Source organism: Lepisosteus platostomus, chromosome 4, assembly GCF_059453375.1.
Source record: "Lepisosteus platostomus isolate fLepPlt1 chromosome 4, fLepPlt1.hap1, whole genome shotgun sequence".
NCBI classification, from domain to species: Eukaryota; Metazoa; Chordata; class Actinopteri; order Semionotiformes; family Lepisosteidae; genus Lepisosteus; species Lepisosteus platostomus.
The window spans coordinates 4,689,929-4,707,593 of record NC_142614.1 but is presented as its reverse complement, the minus strand read 5'-3'; the positions used below and the strand labels follow the sequence as shown (position 1 = coordinate 4,707,593).

At 43.5% G+C, this 17,665-nt stretch overlaps 1 protein-coding gene across 5 annotated transcripts in view; it reads right to left on the bottom strand.

Moving 5' to 3' along the window:
* Positions 1-17,665, bottom strand: part of sptbn4b (spectrin, beta, non-erythrocytic 4b) — a 68,135-nt gene that overhangs the window by 21,706 nt on the left and 28,764 nt on the right. For 4 of the 5 annotated variants that reach the window (XM_088627665.1, XM_088627664.1, XM_088627663.1 and 1 more), the window contains 4 exons: positions 16,362-17,118; positions 13,143-13,345; positions 10,742-10,832; positions 7,040-7,186 (listed from right to left, as the gene is read on the bottom strand). In XM_088627665.1, the coding sequence (XP_088483791.1) occupies positions 7,040-7,186; positions 10,742-10,832; positions 13,143-13,345; positions 16,362-17,118 (1,198 nt within the window). Of the gene's footprint in view, positions 1-7,039; positions 7,187-7,626; positions 8,280-10,741; positions 10,833-13,142; positions 13,346-16,361; positions 17,119-17,665 lie in introns of those variants that run through there. The other variant, XM_088627667.1, reaches the window with a different exon arrangement.

The window sequence follows — 17,665 nt, the reverse complement described above, 5'->3', positions numbered from 1 at the left end:
TTTATGACAGGCTTTTCTCAGCCAATTCCAAGATTGAAGGCCTACGGATGGTCTACAGCAAACATAAATAAAGTGACCACTAGCACATCATGTCAGTATTTGTGTAATTCAGACCATGGGCAGCACGTGGAGTCACTTCTCAGCCTTTAAACAGCTGTTATGTCCTAGCTTGTCATCTTTGTGTGGAACATAGTGATCAGGAGGCAAGGGGCTACGTTTACGATATTTTGTTAAGATGCATAGAACCTGTGGAGGATTACAAAGAAGAGAAATATTTTTGAGCAAATGTCGCAATGCCAAATATGTTTTTGCGATTAATATCTTGGTAGATGAAGCCTGCTAAGATTGGTCTGAATGTTTATCAGTAGAGTTTCTGCTTTATACTGTCCTGCTTCTTAAACACATACAAAAAAATGCTTGCAGTACATGCAGAAAATATTATTTAGTCACATTAAAGGAACAAATGAGTTCCCTAATAGAACATAGTTACAAAAACCTCAGATATTTATCAGTTATTATTATCTCAGATATTTTTAATATTTCTAACCCCACACATGCACATAAATACAGGAGATGATAGTCTTCACTGGTATGAGTTGTTAAAAAAATATTCAAGTCAAGTCAGTTAGGGAAAAGATTTACTGGGGGAAAACTGATTATCCAGTCACTTGTGTTTCCTGGTGATATCTTTATCCATGTTTGATTAACATAATTTGAATATGTCCACACTTGTGATAACCACTTTAGAATATTTTTTCACCTACACATTCCAATTTTTCCATCTAACAAATGTCCTTCTTTTTCTAAATGTTCCCCACTGCTTAGTACCGTTGCACTCTTACGTGGGCGGCATCATTTAATGTGCAACCTATCGTTTTAATTAATTAAGCCGTTTGTGTCGGCAGGAGTGAAGGTTTAATCATAACTCTCATCATTGCGCCTTTTAATGCTTTTGCTCCGTGGGGTTTTCAAGTTTAAAATGGGGGTTAAAGGTGTGTGTCTCAAATCAAACCATCTTCTTACCAGGTAATCAACAGTGCTGACACGAGGATGGCATGTTACCATTCCTTGTGCATGAATGGTATCTTGCAGTGTGCAATAATGTTGTGACATCTGTCTTATGAAAACTGGAGTTCATGCAAGACTGACCTCTTTCATTCCCAATCTATTCGTTGCACCCATCACAGTAGAGTGTGTTTTGCTCATCAGAAAAAAATTTCACCGAATGCGCACAGAGGTGATCGTGGAACTCGATCCACTGCTTATATAATGAGCGAGCTGCATTCTTTCCACCCCAGCTCCAGGTTTCCTGTCTCAGCTGTGCTGCTGCTGCTGCTGCTGCTCCGTGAGACTGCAGAGCCAGCAGAATTAGGAGATCATGCTGCAAAAAGCTGGGGTCCTTTTTTTTGTTGTTATTCTTGTTCTCGCGGGTGACAAAAAGATTGCACCAAAAAGAGGCGCAGGACCCACAGTTGCTTTTCCAGGACGGTGACAATATGCAGCAGGATGAAACATAACAAACGTCGCAAGGCTACTGAACACCTCACCGATCGCCCAACCTAAAATCTGTGCTGGGTCTTAACGCTTTCACAAATATAAACCTCAGTGGAGCCGCCCCTGGGTGAGATACAGCACGCCGAGGTGTCAAGGACAGAGCCAGCTGCGTGTTCAAACGCCAGCCATGCTCGTCTTTTAAGAAACTGGTAACCTTTGCAATAGCTTGAAAAATGGGAAAAAACAGCACAGAGTGTGAATAAGAAATCTCACAGTTGCCCTCCGGCAGTGTTATTTTTTTACAATTCTGTAACAGAATAGAACTTCAAGGGAGTGCAGAGCAATCATTGGAGCAAAAGCCGTGTCCTTGCGTGTGAATAAACATAGACGGCAAATTATTTTGTCATTGTAGCCTGAAAGGGTTTACGCAGTTTTTTAACAAGGTTCACTGGTAAAACCTGCTTTAACCTAAAGGAGGAAATAAACCGGTTTATAATAATGACTTTCTTTCTGAGCCTTTCGAGCTTAAGATGTCAAGGACTCACTGAAAGCTTCTTGATGCAGTTGGTCAGACAGCACAGTACAGGATATACAGTAAGGTGATGTGATGAGCAAGTCTTAACTCAGATGGCCATGTCAACCACAGAATCTCTTTAAAGCACAAGTATTCAGATCACTGAAGTACCTTCAGGCCTTCATCAGGAGGAAAGTATGCCTCTTGGAAGTCATTGCTGATCATGCTACTGTGAAAAAGGTATTCTATATGTAATATCTATTTTTGGGAAAAAAAACCTTACATCTGTGCTAATACATATGACTGTGTGTGAATATGACAGTTCTTAAAAAGCAAAGGCACTTAAGAAAATTGCCCCATACTTCTGTGATCCTGGAATTCTGGCCTTTGGCATCTGTCTGTGTGGAGTTCTCTTGAGAACTGCTTGGGGTTGTTTTTTTGTCAGCCATTCCAGTTTTCTGCCATCTTCCAAGGACACACTGGCTAGGTTCGACTGGCTGTTGTGAGCTGGCCCCTTTTGTGAGAGGCCTTTTGGAGGACAGACATCCCACCCCAGGGTGGTGAGCAGTCATGTGGCCTCTGTCCCACTTTGCGTTCTGAGACGGGTGGATTAAGCTTCAGTTGGCATACTGTAGGTCATTCCGCTTAGGAAAAGAAATCCAGAATTCTAAGGACATGCATGCACAGGCACTGTTCCGCAGGGCTTCAGGCTATGCTACACTTCAGGAGAATTTGAACTGTCAGCTGTTTGCGGGACTTCGAACAAGGTCAGCCTGGACAATTCGTGGCAGTCCGAAATATTAATACAAGGTACAAACACCCTAGTACACTACCGGAACTGCTCCCTGAGCAAGCAGGGGTCTGCCTTTTAGAAGACAGAAGATGGAACAGGGGTGTCTTCCCTGGAGAAGGTCTGGTACCCTTGGTTTTCCTTGCAACTTAATCTCCCTGTTATTTTTCTGATCTCTTTAAGTGGCCCATTCTTAGTTAAAAAAAAATATTAGTCCGGACACAATGGCACCGGGTAGTTCAGTCTGTTGCATTATGCAAGACCTGACTCAGACGCTGAAAGCCAATAGCAAAATCACAGATGTCGCAAAATAAATGAAATGGCCAATTCTTTTCTGGTTTTATTTTATTGTGACAGGGCTCTGTGCCTATATAAGCATTTGAAGACTTGGAGAGAAGAGTGTTAAATTTGTTGCTTTTATCGGGCATTAAACCATTTAATCATCTCAGAGCAGAGGTGTCAAAAAGTCACCGCAGGCCTGTGGGAATAAAACTCAATTCCACTGACATCAAACCTTGCCTTTCTTTTCAGCAGTATGGAGGCATAGAAGTAAAACATTTCTAAACATTTCAAGTCTACATTAAGGTTTGTGTTTCTATTGCTTTTGTGTTGTGTTTTTGTTGTGCTCTATTGCTTTTGGGTCAGAAACATCTCTTCCCAAGCAGCTGTTTGCCCAGTGGGTGAGATGCTCCCCTATGGGCAAGATGGGCTTAGCTGCCTTGTTCCAGTAAGTAAGAAGTAAGTTCTTCCAGACTATTTTAGAAAGAAACAAGCCTACAGTGCTTTGGCTTTTAGTGAGTTGCATAAGAATAAAACTTGTTTACTTGAGGTTTAATGAGGACTTTTGAAGATAATCAATATTAGATTTATCATCACCTGTTGGCAATGATCTAAATATTTCCTGAAAAACAATTCCCAAAGTCCTTTGCAAAACTGTTCAGCTCTGTTTGAGTCACCACCACTGACTAAACGTTACAAGCAAACCCTGAGGTTGTACGGGTTGTATCAAAAAGGTCCCTCAAGTGAGATCCCCAGATCTAAAGGAGAATGTAACTTTTGTCTCAGCAAATCACAGCCAGACATTAAAAGCAATCAACCTCAATCAAGTACTGTGACTGAAGATGTTATCAAAACAGAACGGTGGGATCATCAATATTTTCATACAGAACTGAAACATATACAGTAAGACCCAATGTGGCACTTCTGGTGAACTACGTCATTTGCTGATAACATGAACAATCATTAGCAAGAGACTGACTTCTGAAGAGATGTCCACTGGCATTAAACAAGAAGACCCTACTCCCACACCAAATTATTAATAAAACTGCACTGGCGTTAAACAAGAAGACCCTACTCCCACACAGTGTTAACAATACTGCGCAAGTGTATGGTTAACAGCCATTTTGCAGTAGAGTGGCTCAGTAAGTGATGAGGCATTGTGAAAAACAATTCTCTGGTTGACCACTGCTTGTCCTTCATACTTCACAATTTGTCAGAGTATCCAGATTGAAACATGCATACTTTAATACTCTTTAAAAGTATTAAATCTTTGATACTGATTTTTACCATGCCGTGCCCCATTCACGCCATCTCCACACCTTCACACAATTGCAGTTTAAAGCAAAATGAAAAAAATGGAGAAGCTTCGAGGCTTTGAGTGTGGAATATAAAACACCTCCCCAGCCCAGCCGGTGAGATGCTCCTCTATGGGCCAAATGAGCCAAGCTACAGTACGTCATTCCAAAGGAAACCTTCCGCAAGTTCTTCCAGACTATTTTAGAAAGAAACAAGCCTACAGTGCTTTGGCTTTTAGTGAGCTGCATGCGAATAAAGCCTGTTTACTTGAGGTTTCATGAGGACTTTTGGAGATAATCAATGTAAGACTCATCACCTGTTGGCAATAATCGAAACGTTCCTGAAAAACAGATTCTGGAAACTATAAATCAGGCAGTTTGTAATATTAAAACTATGATTTGCTAAAAATACATTAAACTGAACATTCTGAGGCACAAAAGGTTAAGATGATACTTTTACAAAGTATCCTGACAGAGACTTTACCCTTCTTGGAAAACATATTTTGTATTACTAAAGATCATCCTTAGAGCCTAACCGTATGAGACAGTCCAGTAAGAACTGATTTGGTGCTTACTTTTGGCACCCTAATAAATTTAATTAGACTGGGGGCAGACTGTAAAAACCTTTTTTCCATGTAGGTGGTACAATAAAAAAAGATGAGTGTTTAAACCTGGGAGATCCCCATCTGAGTAGAAACGACCCAGCTCCACACACAGAATTCAATCCAAACCCTTAATAAAGTGATTGGCCAGCACACCCTGAAGGACTTGAGGCTGGCCATCCAGTGCAGGTCAAACACCATCTTATGGTAAGGGCTGCGTTTTAAATACTTGCACACTTCTGTGGTTTAAAATAAATAGACCAAGGGCACCACTACATTAAGATTAGCGAGCCTCCAAAATCATAAATAATAATAAACTTTTATTTGTCTACAGCGCCTTTAAAAGTCGCTTCTCAAAGTGCTTTGTGGCAAGAAAAAAGCACACAAGTAGAGGAGACAGCAGGATTACACTATTACTGTAAGGATATGGAGTACAGTAGGAAAGCAAAGGGCCAGACCCAGAACCAGTCAAATAAAAGCCCTTCTAAAGTAGAAGGTTTTGAGTCTTGGTTGATAGAGCTCAGGGAAGGTAGAGGGAAATAGAATTGCAGAGCTTAGGGGTGTAGAAAGAGATGACCCTGTCATCTATAGTATGTAGGTGGGCTTAGACGACAGAAAAGAAAAAGGTGTACAGAAGGAGAACTAGTGTCCAGGTCCCCTCCTTAGGGCATGAATATTAGCCTTTTGCTGGATGAAGTCCTGTGATTTCATTTGCCTTATTTTGATTATTTTCCAGTTTTTTACAGACAAAATGGAAATATTGTACTTATTGTAAAGGGATGTTTTGCTTTCGGTTGTGTTCATATCAGAGGCTGGTGGAAAAAAGAATCACCGCCTGGATTAGCCCGGCAGAGCTGTAGAAATCACCCCTGCAAGATGAGTAAAACGCTCCTGACTGAATTAGCTCAAGCCCGGGTGACTCTGAAACCCAGACACTTTATTATTTATTTTTCTTGTTTTGATTTAACTCTTGCTTTTTTACAAAAAGCAAGCAAGTTGTAACAATGAATTTGCTTAGTATTTTGCGGTAATATTCACATGATTTTGCCATGTTTATAGGATACTGTGATTATGTTTACGAACATTACACCAATTGCTATGCAAGTGTAACACAGCGGTTATTGATTGCTGCATCCTTTAATTTAAGAGAATCGGACCAAGGAATAAAGCAGGATACAGCTTTTAAGAAATTTTAAGAGGCTATGATTGCTTTTAACTGTAGCAAATTCAGACTCACCACTGAACATCAAAAAAGCATTCCTGATCAGGAATTGTTACAGCATGATGTTTACTGCTGATAAGTAATAAACACCATGTTAATTGTATTGGAGAGGAGTTTTGTTGACATAAAAAGTTGTTTCTGTTTTTATTTAACATGGCAAAATCCAGTTTATTGGGCACCTTAAAGGGCCAAGGAGGTCAGCTTCTTATCCAACTGTTTTTTTTTGTGGTACAGAATCCTGCTCTGGACTGATGTCATTAGTCATCAGACGTTTGTCAGTTTTAATAGGACTGGACCTCCAGAAAGCCAATTGTAAAATCGTTTCCTTTGGCTTTATCGTTTTCTTTATCTTTACATTTCCTATTTCTCTCATTTCAAGGGGGACAACACCTTACAGCAAAACAGAAAACAGATTCTTCCCGCTTCAGGTCTCATCAATACATTCTCACACAACTAGTCAATGAGCAGAATGAAAGAACAGCAGACTGAATCAGCCTGCCCAGGACCTCTATATACATCTATGTTTATTTATCCATTTCACACCCATCCATCACCACCGTCAAGGTTAGCACTAGAAAGAAATCGCATTTCTAGACCACAGAGCATGTAAAAAAAAGGATCGGCTCCCGTTTGTAATCAAACTCCAGTTAAAACAAACAAATGAATATAGATATCTCAACAAAAAGGCTACAGGTGCTGAGCAATCGTGAGCATTTGTAGGAATAAAAGCAGGGCATGCTCTCAATGTTAATTTATAACCACAGGCATCCATGGCCAATGTCCCACCCACCCCCTCCCCTTCCCAGAGCGGTCAGGCCTCAGCTCCCTGGGTCCCGGGCTCACCTTCTCAATCTTCTCCAGCCACTCTTTATTTTGGGCCAGTTCTGCCATGAACGCCTGGTGCTTCAGCCATTTCTTGTGCAACTTCTGCGCCTCATCCCGAGATGTGTCGCGGGCCATCAGCATCTTCTCAGCCACCCAATCGTCCAGCTAGGGGATACAAAGACAGGGGTCAGGAGCTTGCAGTCCTGGGACATTCTCAGGTGGGGCGCCCCAGAAATGGAGCGAGAGGAATTGAGGGGGTGGCCTTCTGCATCTCCTCTTGCGAGTGAAATAGCTATGGCTTTTGCAAACCAGGTGCTACAAAACTGCAAAATAATAAATCAAAACTGTCCCCCAAATCTCTTTTCCTGCAGTTATGTTTGTCTTGGGGGGCACACTCTCTTCTGTGCCTCCTTATTCTCTCTTCAATCTCCCCCAGTCCTCCAAAAGCCCACTTAACTTTTCTCCTCCCCTCCTTCCATTTTCAGAGAAAGGTAGATCATCACTGTCTTCTGTAGCTCCGGGCACAAACTCAACAAAAAAACAACACACAACAAAGCCTGTTATAACCCGAACCCCCTCATCCTCGCCTGCCTTCATCACTGCACCTGCAGTGCCGGTGTGCTGGTGCCAACAAGGCCATCTGAGGGAATCCCAGCTCGGAGAAATGAAAATCCAAGAAAACAGAAGCAGAAGATCAAATCGAGCTGCTGAACGGGTTTCCTGAGCGTCGCGTAGACACCCAGATCCTTTGTGTTTGCGAAGCCCAAATTAATCCACAACGAGATGTGTCAGAAAGGAAGGGGAAGAAAAGGGCAAGCAAAATGGCTCAGCACACAGTATGGGATGAGAGATGATCTTGTCCTGTGCTGTCACCCCAAGACTGGGGACCGGCTTTGATTTGGGAAAAACCTGAGGTGTCCAGGGTGCTTCAAAGCAGTGCTGATGCTGGGAGTTGTTGTGGCAGTGCTGGGTTAGAAAGGGCAGAGAAGGAGGGTGTTGCAGGCTGGGGTAGATGAACCAGGAGGTCGAGGATCAGGAGGGCTAAGCACAGCCTCCCCTTTCTTCCTCAGAATCCAGTTTTCTTCCAGATCAGGTTAAGAGACGCTTGGATGCTCGGAATTGCGATAAATCTGTATCAGTTTCTCCCCTTCCCTCTCCCTCTCTCTCTCCCCCTCTCTCATGCTGTGTCGTCGCTTGCTGCAGTCCTGCTTTCTAGTGCTGCTGCTGCCAGGCTCTTCAGCATCCAATGAGCCCTAGTTTCCCACTGCAGTGCCTGAGCAGAGTGAGCGGGCGAGCAAGCGAGCGAGCGAGAGAGAGAGAGAGCGCGATAGAGACTGAGAGCGAGCGAATCTACGTCGTTCATGGGCGTCACCAGGGACAATTCACTGCACTTGAAATTACTGCACTGTGAGCGAAGCAAAAAAAAAAGCACTGGGAAACAGCTGAATGAGATAAGATGAGAGGAGAAGGAGCACATGGTTCACAGTTTGCTGACTGAATTAGAGCATTTTTCATTTAAAGGGACCTTGACCTATTTTTTTTAGCTCTATCTTTAACAGCACTACTAAGCATCTCCCCATTGTGTCTCCTCTCTCTCTCTCCCATTCGGCACAGATTTCAGGAGAGTTTGAACTCGGGCAAATAATTTAACTGGGAATGCCATGAAACCGAGTGTGGCTTCGATAACATGTTTAAAAGTTTCCTTACTGAATTGTTTTGTAAAAAGGTCTCTGTCTCACTACATTTTATGAAATCAACTGTGGCTGCAGGTCCATTAAAACATGAAATTGAAAAGCAGTCAAGCAGGCCTTGAGATATTTACATTTTGAAAGACATTTGTGTCTGGTTTGGACAAGGAGTTTCAAAATCTTTAATGAGTAACTGCTGCTGTCTGCTCTCTTCATTTATGTTTTTTATACACGTGCAATAGCACTCTCCCAAGGTCAAGTTTAATAAAGGCATGGCTGTGCGTCAGAAAAACGATTCAAACCAGGTGTGATTGATTGACAGCTGGTGTTGACAATCAAAATGTATTAAAATGTCAAGTCACGTGTATTAAAACATAAGGTGGCAAAATGGAAATTTTTACTACGCTAAGACACCACCACAGACAATCATTTACTCTGTCAATGAATGGAAAAGGATTTTTAAAAGGAATATCCTAAGAAGGCTGCAAAGGATAAGAGATGGTTAGATCCATCTTGTTTGTTTAATTGTCAGTACCTAAGTACTGACAGATGTTTCTTGAAGGATCCAAGGTTTCAGTTTTAACAGCTTGTCTAGGTTGTTTGTTCCAGACACCTACCACCCTCAGGTGTAAGCGCCTCTCCTTCCCATTCCTGTAATTTTCCCATTCCATATTTTATCATCAACCTCCCACTGTGTCTTCATGTTATTATTTGGCTGCTGCGCATAAAGTCATTCAATGGGTTGACCTTATCAATTCAATCATGGTTCAGGAAACTTTGTATCAAGTCTCTGTATAACCTCCTGTGCTCAAGACTGAGAAGATTAAAATGCCTTTATCCTGTGTTGTGGTGGAGAGCTCAGCAGAATCCTCACTGGACCGAGAAGCCCAGCTACTAAGCAGGCAGTACGAGAGTAGTTAACCACCATCTATAGAGGTTAAGTAAAGCTGCACATGTCTGCAGAATAGCTAAAAAAAATGCTTTCTTTCCTGCCACTGCAGGTCTATGTGGGCCACAACAGGGCTATCTGTTACGAAATATCACATCTCCATTTCAAGAAAAAGTAAACATGGACCTCAGAGATTGTGATCAGGTCAGAAGTGAAATAAGACAGTTGCATGCCAGCTTTAGAAAGGTTTTCAGCTGTAGCTGACTTGCCACTAGAGGCCAGTATATAGTATGGCCACCAATCATTAGAAATAGCCACAGTGGGTGTTAATAAACGATTGGGTAATTCCTGAAGGGCTGGGAATTTCTCATTCTCACAGCTGTGTAATTTGGCTTTGTTTGCTGTAAAGGGGGAGAACAGCTGTTGGGGGAGGGGGGTGTTCGGAGTGTTTTTGCACCTGAAAAAGCAACCGATAAAGCCCCCCAGACTTCATTTCATTATTTTCATTGCATTTGAGAATCTTTGATTGTAAATAATCCATCAAGGTGCACTTAAAAACACAACAAATGTTACTGGTTCCAATAGTCATTTGTTGACATTTTAATGCCTCTCTCAATGTCTTATCCTGCACCTCTGGAAAGACCCATACTGAAACAGTGCTGTAATGTGAGAATGTGTCCCATTGCAACCCAGATTTAGCATCCCATACGGAGCAGTTCTGGGGTGCATGGTGCAGGGTTAATTGTGCATGGCGTAGATCCAACCAGTAACAGAACTGGCTTTCAAAGAACAGAATCATTCCCCCACCCCCACCCATTCTGTTTCAGCATTCGCCACAAAAAGAAAAGCTGCGTGCAAATAAGCATGCACACTCCCTAGCTGTGCTCCTGATGGGGTTTGAAGTGCCTTCCATGTGCTCTATATTACCTTCCTGCAAAGAGCAGAGAGCTCACAGAAAGCTTTCTAAACCAACAAGAGGGAGAATTGGGCCACAGTCTCCCTCCACATTGATGCAGTCTCCTCCAGCATTGTCTACTTGTTCTCATTTCAAGCAGAGGCGGCCAGTGCCCTCCGACTGCTGCTGGTGAGCACTGGTGTGAACCAAAGCGCTCGGCCTGAGGCCGTCGGCCACTCTAAGTTTACCTCATGGCAGTCCTGCAGGAACCTCTGCAGCTCCCACTGGTCGTTGAGCCTGTGCAGCCACTCCTGGGCTTGTTCCCTGTTCTGTGTGCTCCTGTGTGGAGAAGAAAAAAAAACAACGTGGTCAGATCAGCCAGCTAGTTTCCCCCAGGGATCTACAAAGCACAATCAGGGACAGAAATGAAACTCCTCTTTATGTTTTCATTCATTAGGCAGGCACTTTTTATCCAAAGCGGCTTAAGATCGCATCAGGTCAAGATGGTGTGGATAACAGTAGCATAAAAGAAGAGCAGTAAGGTCCAGTTTGTACTGCACCAACCAGGATTCAGCAAGGTATTCCAGGTTTGTTGTAATTGGTCAATTGCAAAGCCTCGATATTACTAGGTTTGATTTAATTCTAATGCACAGGTTGCTGCTTCTCTGGTGCACTCATGCAGGGATGCAAGATCAACAGGAAGGGCAACAGCTGCCATTTGGTCACAAACTAACCAGCAGCGACAATTCAACTTTTCAATTCAACTTTATTGTCATTAAACTTACACAGGTGCATAGTATAATGAAAAGTGTTTCTCATTAGTCACTCAGGTGCAGTATATAAATAGGACAGAAGATGAGACAATAGACAGTTACACAATAAGACAGTTACACAATAGCAATAATAGTAACATGTAATAACATAACATAAATAACATGTAATCAAGTAATCGAAAGGGATCTTCCCATGTGACCACTATGCTGAGGTTCTAGAGGCAGAGATCTAGAACCTAAAATGCAGATGACTGGGGGCCTAGCGACCAGTTGGCCCTGGCAGGCAGCACTAACCCACTGAGCTACCACGGCCAGCTCAAGTCATCCATGTCTGCTCACCATGGCCTCTCGCTAGCCTCATTACTGGGAGGCTCTCGAGCATCTGTGTCTTTTGTTTCCACCCCAGGGAGAGGTATGACTCTCACTGATGAGCCATTTTCCGACTCCCTTTAATTGCAGATGCAAAGATTGCCCCCGATTTAGAAAGGGAAGGGAAGAATATGTAGTCAATCACATACAGGGGGAATTCACCCGGAGGAGGGCTTTAAGCTTCAGCGACCTTCCAATCAGTTTCAATTTCACGCGCAAGGCTTAAGCTTGCAGTCCTGTGTCGATCTCAGGGGCACCACGTGGTCTTTTGGATCTGCATTTGGTTTACTAATTTTTTTGTAACCTAATTTGAATGGATGCTTATCACAAATGCAGTGTTGACAGTGTTGATAATCCATTTTATTGGATGTGCATTCAAGGGTACACCTACTGAACATCCTGCTAACAGATGTTAAAATTAAAACCCAGAGTGCAGCTACCTGACCATAGCACAGGGCACAGGTGTACCAGATCTTTCCTTAAGATGGGTGTAGGCTTTTGTAAGATTTTTTTCTTCTTGTTTTTGCCTTGTCTCGTGAATTATAATCAGTTCCCTAAAGGGGACAGATTTTGTAACCAAAACAAAAAGGTTATATTGGTCATCATGATAACAGGAAAGTTAGGACAGGGAAAGGACAATAAGATGGGAGGCATCAGTGAGAACATAAGAGTATAAGAGGTTACAAAACAGAGGAGGCTGTTTGGCCCAGCTGGCCCCTTTGGAAGTTAGTAGCTAACTGATGCAAGTATCTTATCCAGGCGCTTAATGAAGGAAACCAGGGTATTGGCTTCAACAACATGGCTGGGTAGAAGTTCTTCCTGTTCTTGATTTGAGATGCACATCCCTATAGTTTCCACTTGTGACATCAGATCAGTGCTACACTGTCCACTCTGAAGAAGTCTGCTGGGTTGGGTCGATTCATAGTCTACTGTGTTTAAGACTAGAAGTGCTCAGTTCTTTCAACCTGTCAGTGTAGGACATTCCCTAAAGCCCAGGGAAGTGCCTGGTTGCTCTTCTCTGGACTGATTCCAGAGCAGTAATTTTTTATCTATAACACAGTGACCAAAACTGTACACAACTGGCAAGAAAACCAAAAAAAACAATAGTCAAAACAAAACTCACCACAGTTGAATTAACATAAAGGGAAAAGGCAAGTTTAGATCTGTTGGGATTTAAAATTAAGGTTCCTCAGGGTGTGCAGCTCCAGTCTACAAGTAGGGCAGTCCTTCAGGACTTGCTGGTTTCTTTGTTACAAGCACCTAAGATGTTAAATAGGTTCATCTGGGGCTCAGTTAAGCCCGTAATCAGAGTAATAATAGCCAGTAATAAGAGTTTTGGTAAAGTGAAAACCTACAGACTCTTCAGGACTGGAGCTGTACAATAATGAAGTAGCTCAAGTCAGAATTAAAACCTGACTTCACAGTCTCATTTTAAGGTGATGCAAATTGGCAGGAAATTATTTTAGGCATTCCCTCATCACTCTAAGCATCCAGCATGCGCGCTCACCTGTTGGCGATGGTCTCGATCCTCTCGCTGATGCGCTCGGAATAGATGTTGCCCTGGCTGATCAGGCTCTCCCCAGCCTCGATCACGGCTTTAATCCGTTGCAGGTTCAGCTCCATGGTGGTGATGAAATCCTTGTGCTTCTTGATGGCTCCCTCCACCGTCTCCACTGTGGCGGGGAGCTCCACGTGGGCCAGTGCCGACTCCTGCCAAGGGGGGGAGAAGCACTCTGGTGATCAGCCTTGTAAAAACAAAAACACTCGCAGTGATGCTCCTGCCCCCTGCAGGACCCTCCTGCCTGTCTGTGAGGCTCTGATGGCTTGTTTAATTCCTGTAAATCCTTACGCTTATGTTGTGCCTTTCTGGACTCTCCACTCAGAGCGCTGAACAGGTAATGGGGATCCCCTCCACCACTACCAATGCGCACAACCCATCTGGATGAAGTGACAGCAGCCAGAGCGCACCAGTACACTCCCCACACACCAGCTCTCAGTGGGGAGGAGAACAGAGTGATGAATCAGTTCATAGACAGGGATTATTAGGAGGAAATTTGTCCAGGACACCTGGGTAACACCCTCTTTTCAAGAAATGCTGTTTGAGTTGCAGGGTGATATAGCTGCTGGAAAAAAATAAAAGTTTAAGTGGTGGTGAATCTGACGTAATCGGAGATATGCTGTTCTGCGGAGTTGCTGTGGTATCTTTTTCCTGAAACTGTGAAAAGAGCAGCAGGATGTAAAACTGGCGATCGCAGCAGCTCTGCAAATAGTGAATCTCTGCTAATTGGGAAAACTACTCATCACCAGTTAACCTAGCCATCAGAGCCTCACTGACGCTTCAACCCCATTCATCTGTCATCTCGATCTTATTACTGACTTATCTGTCTGATGTTTTTATCCAAAGCAACTTCAATTTGTGCTAATTTAGACCTGGGTATTTTGCTGGAACAATCCAGGTGAAGTACCACAAGGGTATAACAGCTGTGTCTCACCTGGAATATGAGCCCACAACCTTCCAGTTACAGTTACAGTACAGTATGTCTAAAGAGGCAGCAGAGGCGTGTAACTTAAAAGCAATGAAAGCTACACACATGTAGAACCACATGGGTAAAAACAGCCAGTAGAAATAATACCCAGGCAGCTACTGGATGTGTTTCACAAAGGAGCAACACTGACTTGAATATTACAGGCATTCAAATGCCAGTGTGCCAGTGTGCTCAAGCCTTCGTAGGAATCATTAAAAAGAAACAAGTGACATCTCGTGATGTTTACTGTGCTGCCAACACAGCTGAAGACACTAAAGGTAAAAACAAAACAGAGAACGGGCTAATTACCTGGGATTTTGGCTTGCTGAACAATCAAGAAAAAAAGAAAAACCCCTACAGAACAGCACCTTGGCTTGTGAAGGACAGGGCTTTAAAGACGGTGATGATGAAAGTGAAAACTCCTGACGAATGATACACTGACACTTGGGATTTGCTTGCAGCTAATGCTTTGTTTTTTAGCATTATACCATGGGGAGAAACGTCGCATGTTAGTCCTAAGCATAAAAAAAATATTTTCTTAGCAATACTGGAAACAATACAAAGCCAGTCAGCATGCAAGCTGTGCACACATGTAGGTACATCTGAAGGTCTGTCCTCAAACTGTGACCACTACGTCGGGGATTAGAAAACACGCTCGCTCTCGGGCACAAGCGTGCAGGCAAAGAAATACACTCCGCCATGGCTGACTGTTAACCCAGCTATTTCAGGCATCAGTGATTGTGTCTGGCTCGTCTCCGTTCCGACACACTGTCCCCACCCTCTCCTCTTCCCCAGTCCACGCACACACACATGTGGGGCTAGGAATGTGTGGCAGCCACAGAAAATGGAAATTATGCAAATCTCCCACATGTGTCAGTTGAGCTCACAGTGCTGAGACCTTTCCGGGGGGGGAGGGGGGTGAAACCTCGGAGCTCTACGGGTATGAAGAGATGGCTTCAGGCTCCCTGCTGTAGCCTTCACATGGTAATAGGGGCTGACATGCTGGGGATTTTGAAGCAGATGCTGCAATTCTGGTTTCCAATGCAAACAGCCCGCCCTTCAGCATAGCAACAGTGCTGTATTTTTCAACCCAAATATGTTATACAGAAAACAATATACTGTGATAATGGTGTTCTCTTTTCATAATTTAATACACACAGGCGTATATCTATATCTACAGTATATACATATATGGATACGTACCCTTAGACTGTTTACTGTTTTTATGCAATAATATTTATTTTGATTTTTTTATGTGCAAATATATGCAGGCAGAATTGCATGCATATAAACAGCATGTGTATATTGTTCATGTATTATTTTCCATGGTATATACAGTACATAAGAGAGAAAAATAACATCAGTTTAAAGATTTCATTAACTAAAGTATAAGAGTGGATTGGCTGGAATTCTAAATGCGGGAATTTGTTTGTTGAGTACCATCAAGCATAATCTGGACAAGGTTTAAAGTTGCACTGGTGGTTTTAAGACACAAGGAAGGCCTGTAAGAAGGTTTTCAGAACACCCGCTGGCTTGAATTGGCAAGCAAAATGGCATTTTGGTATTGCATTTGGTTTTTTTTCCCCACAAATAAGTCTCAAGTAGTCAAGATTTCACTGTCCACAGTGGCTCCACAGCTTCTAAGGAATTGGCTGTTTCAACTGTGGCGTTCAAGCTGCTGAGTAACAGTGCATCTGCCTGTTTGGCTCACTACACATCAGTGACATCCAGACGTATCACCCTGCAGCCATCCTCCTGAAAGAATGTCTTTTTACTGTATAATTGCAATCCTTTCAAAAGAATGTTAGGAAAAACTATTAAGTAGGACCCTGAACAGTGGGAAGTGCTCATATCCAGTGTTCAGTAATGAAATGCAAACTCAAATTATATTCAAGCAAAAACAAGTCAAATTAATGTTTTTTGACTGAGCTCCTTGTCATATGACATTGCAAATAAAATCTAAACATTATTCAGTTTTAAGAAACTTTGTAAGCATGCACAACTGAAAAAACCTAAAAGAAACATACTGTATCAGCCATCATTATATGGCTTGCACAATAAAGTACATTTTGGGATTAACTGAATGTATACCTTCTCATGGGAACATAATAGATGGTATCTGTGATCTGGTTTGGTCCTTGGCGAAGCTAAACATAGCCAACTGGCAGACCCAGCTCCTAGAAGAGGGCCCTGTTTCTCACCTGGTTGTTCAGGACTGACTCGGCTTGCTTGACGTCACGCAGGAAGAGGTGGAAGATGTGAGACTGGACAAGGACCTCCCTCCGGCTTTCCCACATCTCCAGGAGCTTGTTCCAGCCAACGTCCAGCTTCTGCAGCCACTGCTGCAGGGAGATGTAAGGCACCTGGGCCTCCTCCAGGGCCAGGAACTTGTTGACGGACTGGATGCGGTCGTAATCCTCCTCGTAGCGGCCAATCTCCTCCTTGAGGGTGGCGTGCTGGTTGATGAGAAGCTCGGCCTCCTCCAGGGTGTTGGGCAGGTCTTCGGAAGCCACGGCTGTTTGGGTTTGGACCAGCCAGGTCAGGAAGTTGTCCAAGTCCTGGATGAACTGCTGGAGCCTGCTGGCCACCGTCAGCGAGTCCTCACAGCCCTGCAAGGTCCTCTTCAGCTCCTCCCACTCCACGCTGATCTCCTCAAACTGGACCAGGATCTCCATGGCCTGAGCTGGATGGGTGCCTGCCAGCTCCTCCGCCTCCTGCTGCAGCCGGATCAGCTTGGGCTCCAGGACAGCCAGGGCGCCCTCCATTGTGGAGAGCTTCCTCTGCAAGGCCAGCACCCCCCCCAGGTCACTTCCCGTGTACTGGGTGGTCTCAATGGCTTTCCTCTTTTCCTGGATTTGGGATTTGATCTCGTTGCACTCCAGCAGGTAGTTCTGGATGCGGAGAATAGAGTTAAGGTTGTCCTTCTTGTGCTCCACCAGCTCCACGATGCAGTTCCACCTGCAGCAAGGCAAAGACCCACCTCAAGAAGAGTGATCACATTGTTTTTGCAAATCAAGTTAACAGCAGTGATACAGTAAGCAATATGGGAGTAATGTGCACTGCTTCTGGGGATCGTATTAGATGAGTACTGTTCAAAATAAACTTTCTGGTAAACCTCAACAGCAGTATAAGTCAATAGATTAGGGCCCACAGAAACCATGTTTACCTACGTTCATTTTGTCAGTGCCTTGGTGCAAAGGAATATTATGTATGTACTGTGCAATACCAATGTGGGAATACTCTCCTTTGAAATGGTAAGTAGCAAAGGGAAAAGGATGAGACAAAATCGTGCCACTTTTTGCAACTGTGGCATGTTTTAAGGATATTCGTGACTTTGTCTTGACTAAGCCCCTTATTGGCTACAGCGTGTCCATGGTAGCAGTGACTTTACAGCACAAAAGGAGTGTGAAATTCCTTGATCCGCTGGACTGATCTTGTCATGTTTCAAACCAGTGACTCTACTCAAGGCAAGGGGAGGTAGAAATCGAAGAAAGGAAGACTTGAT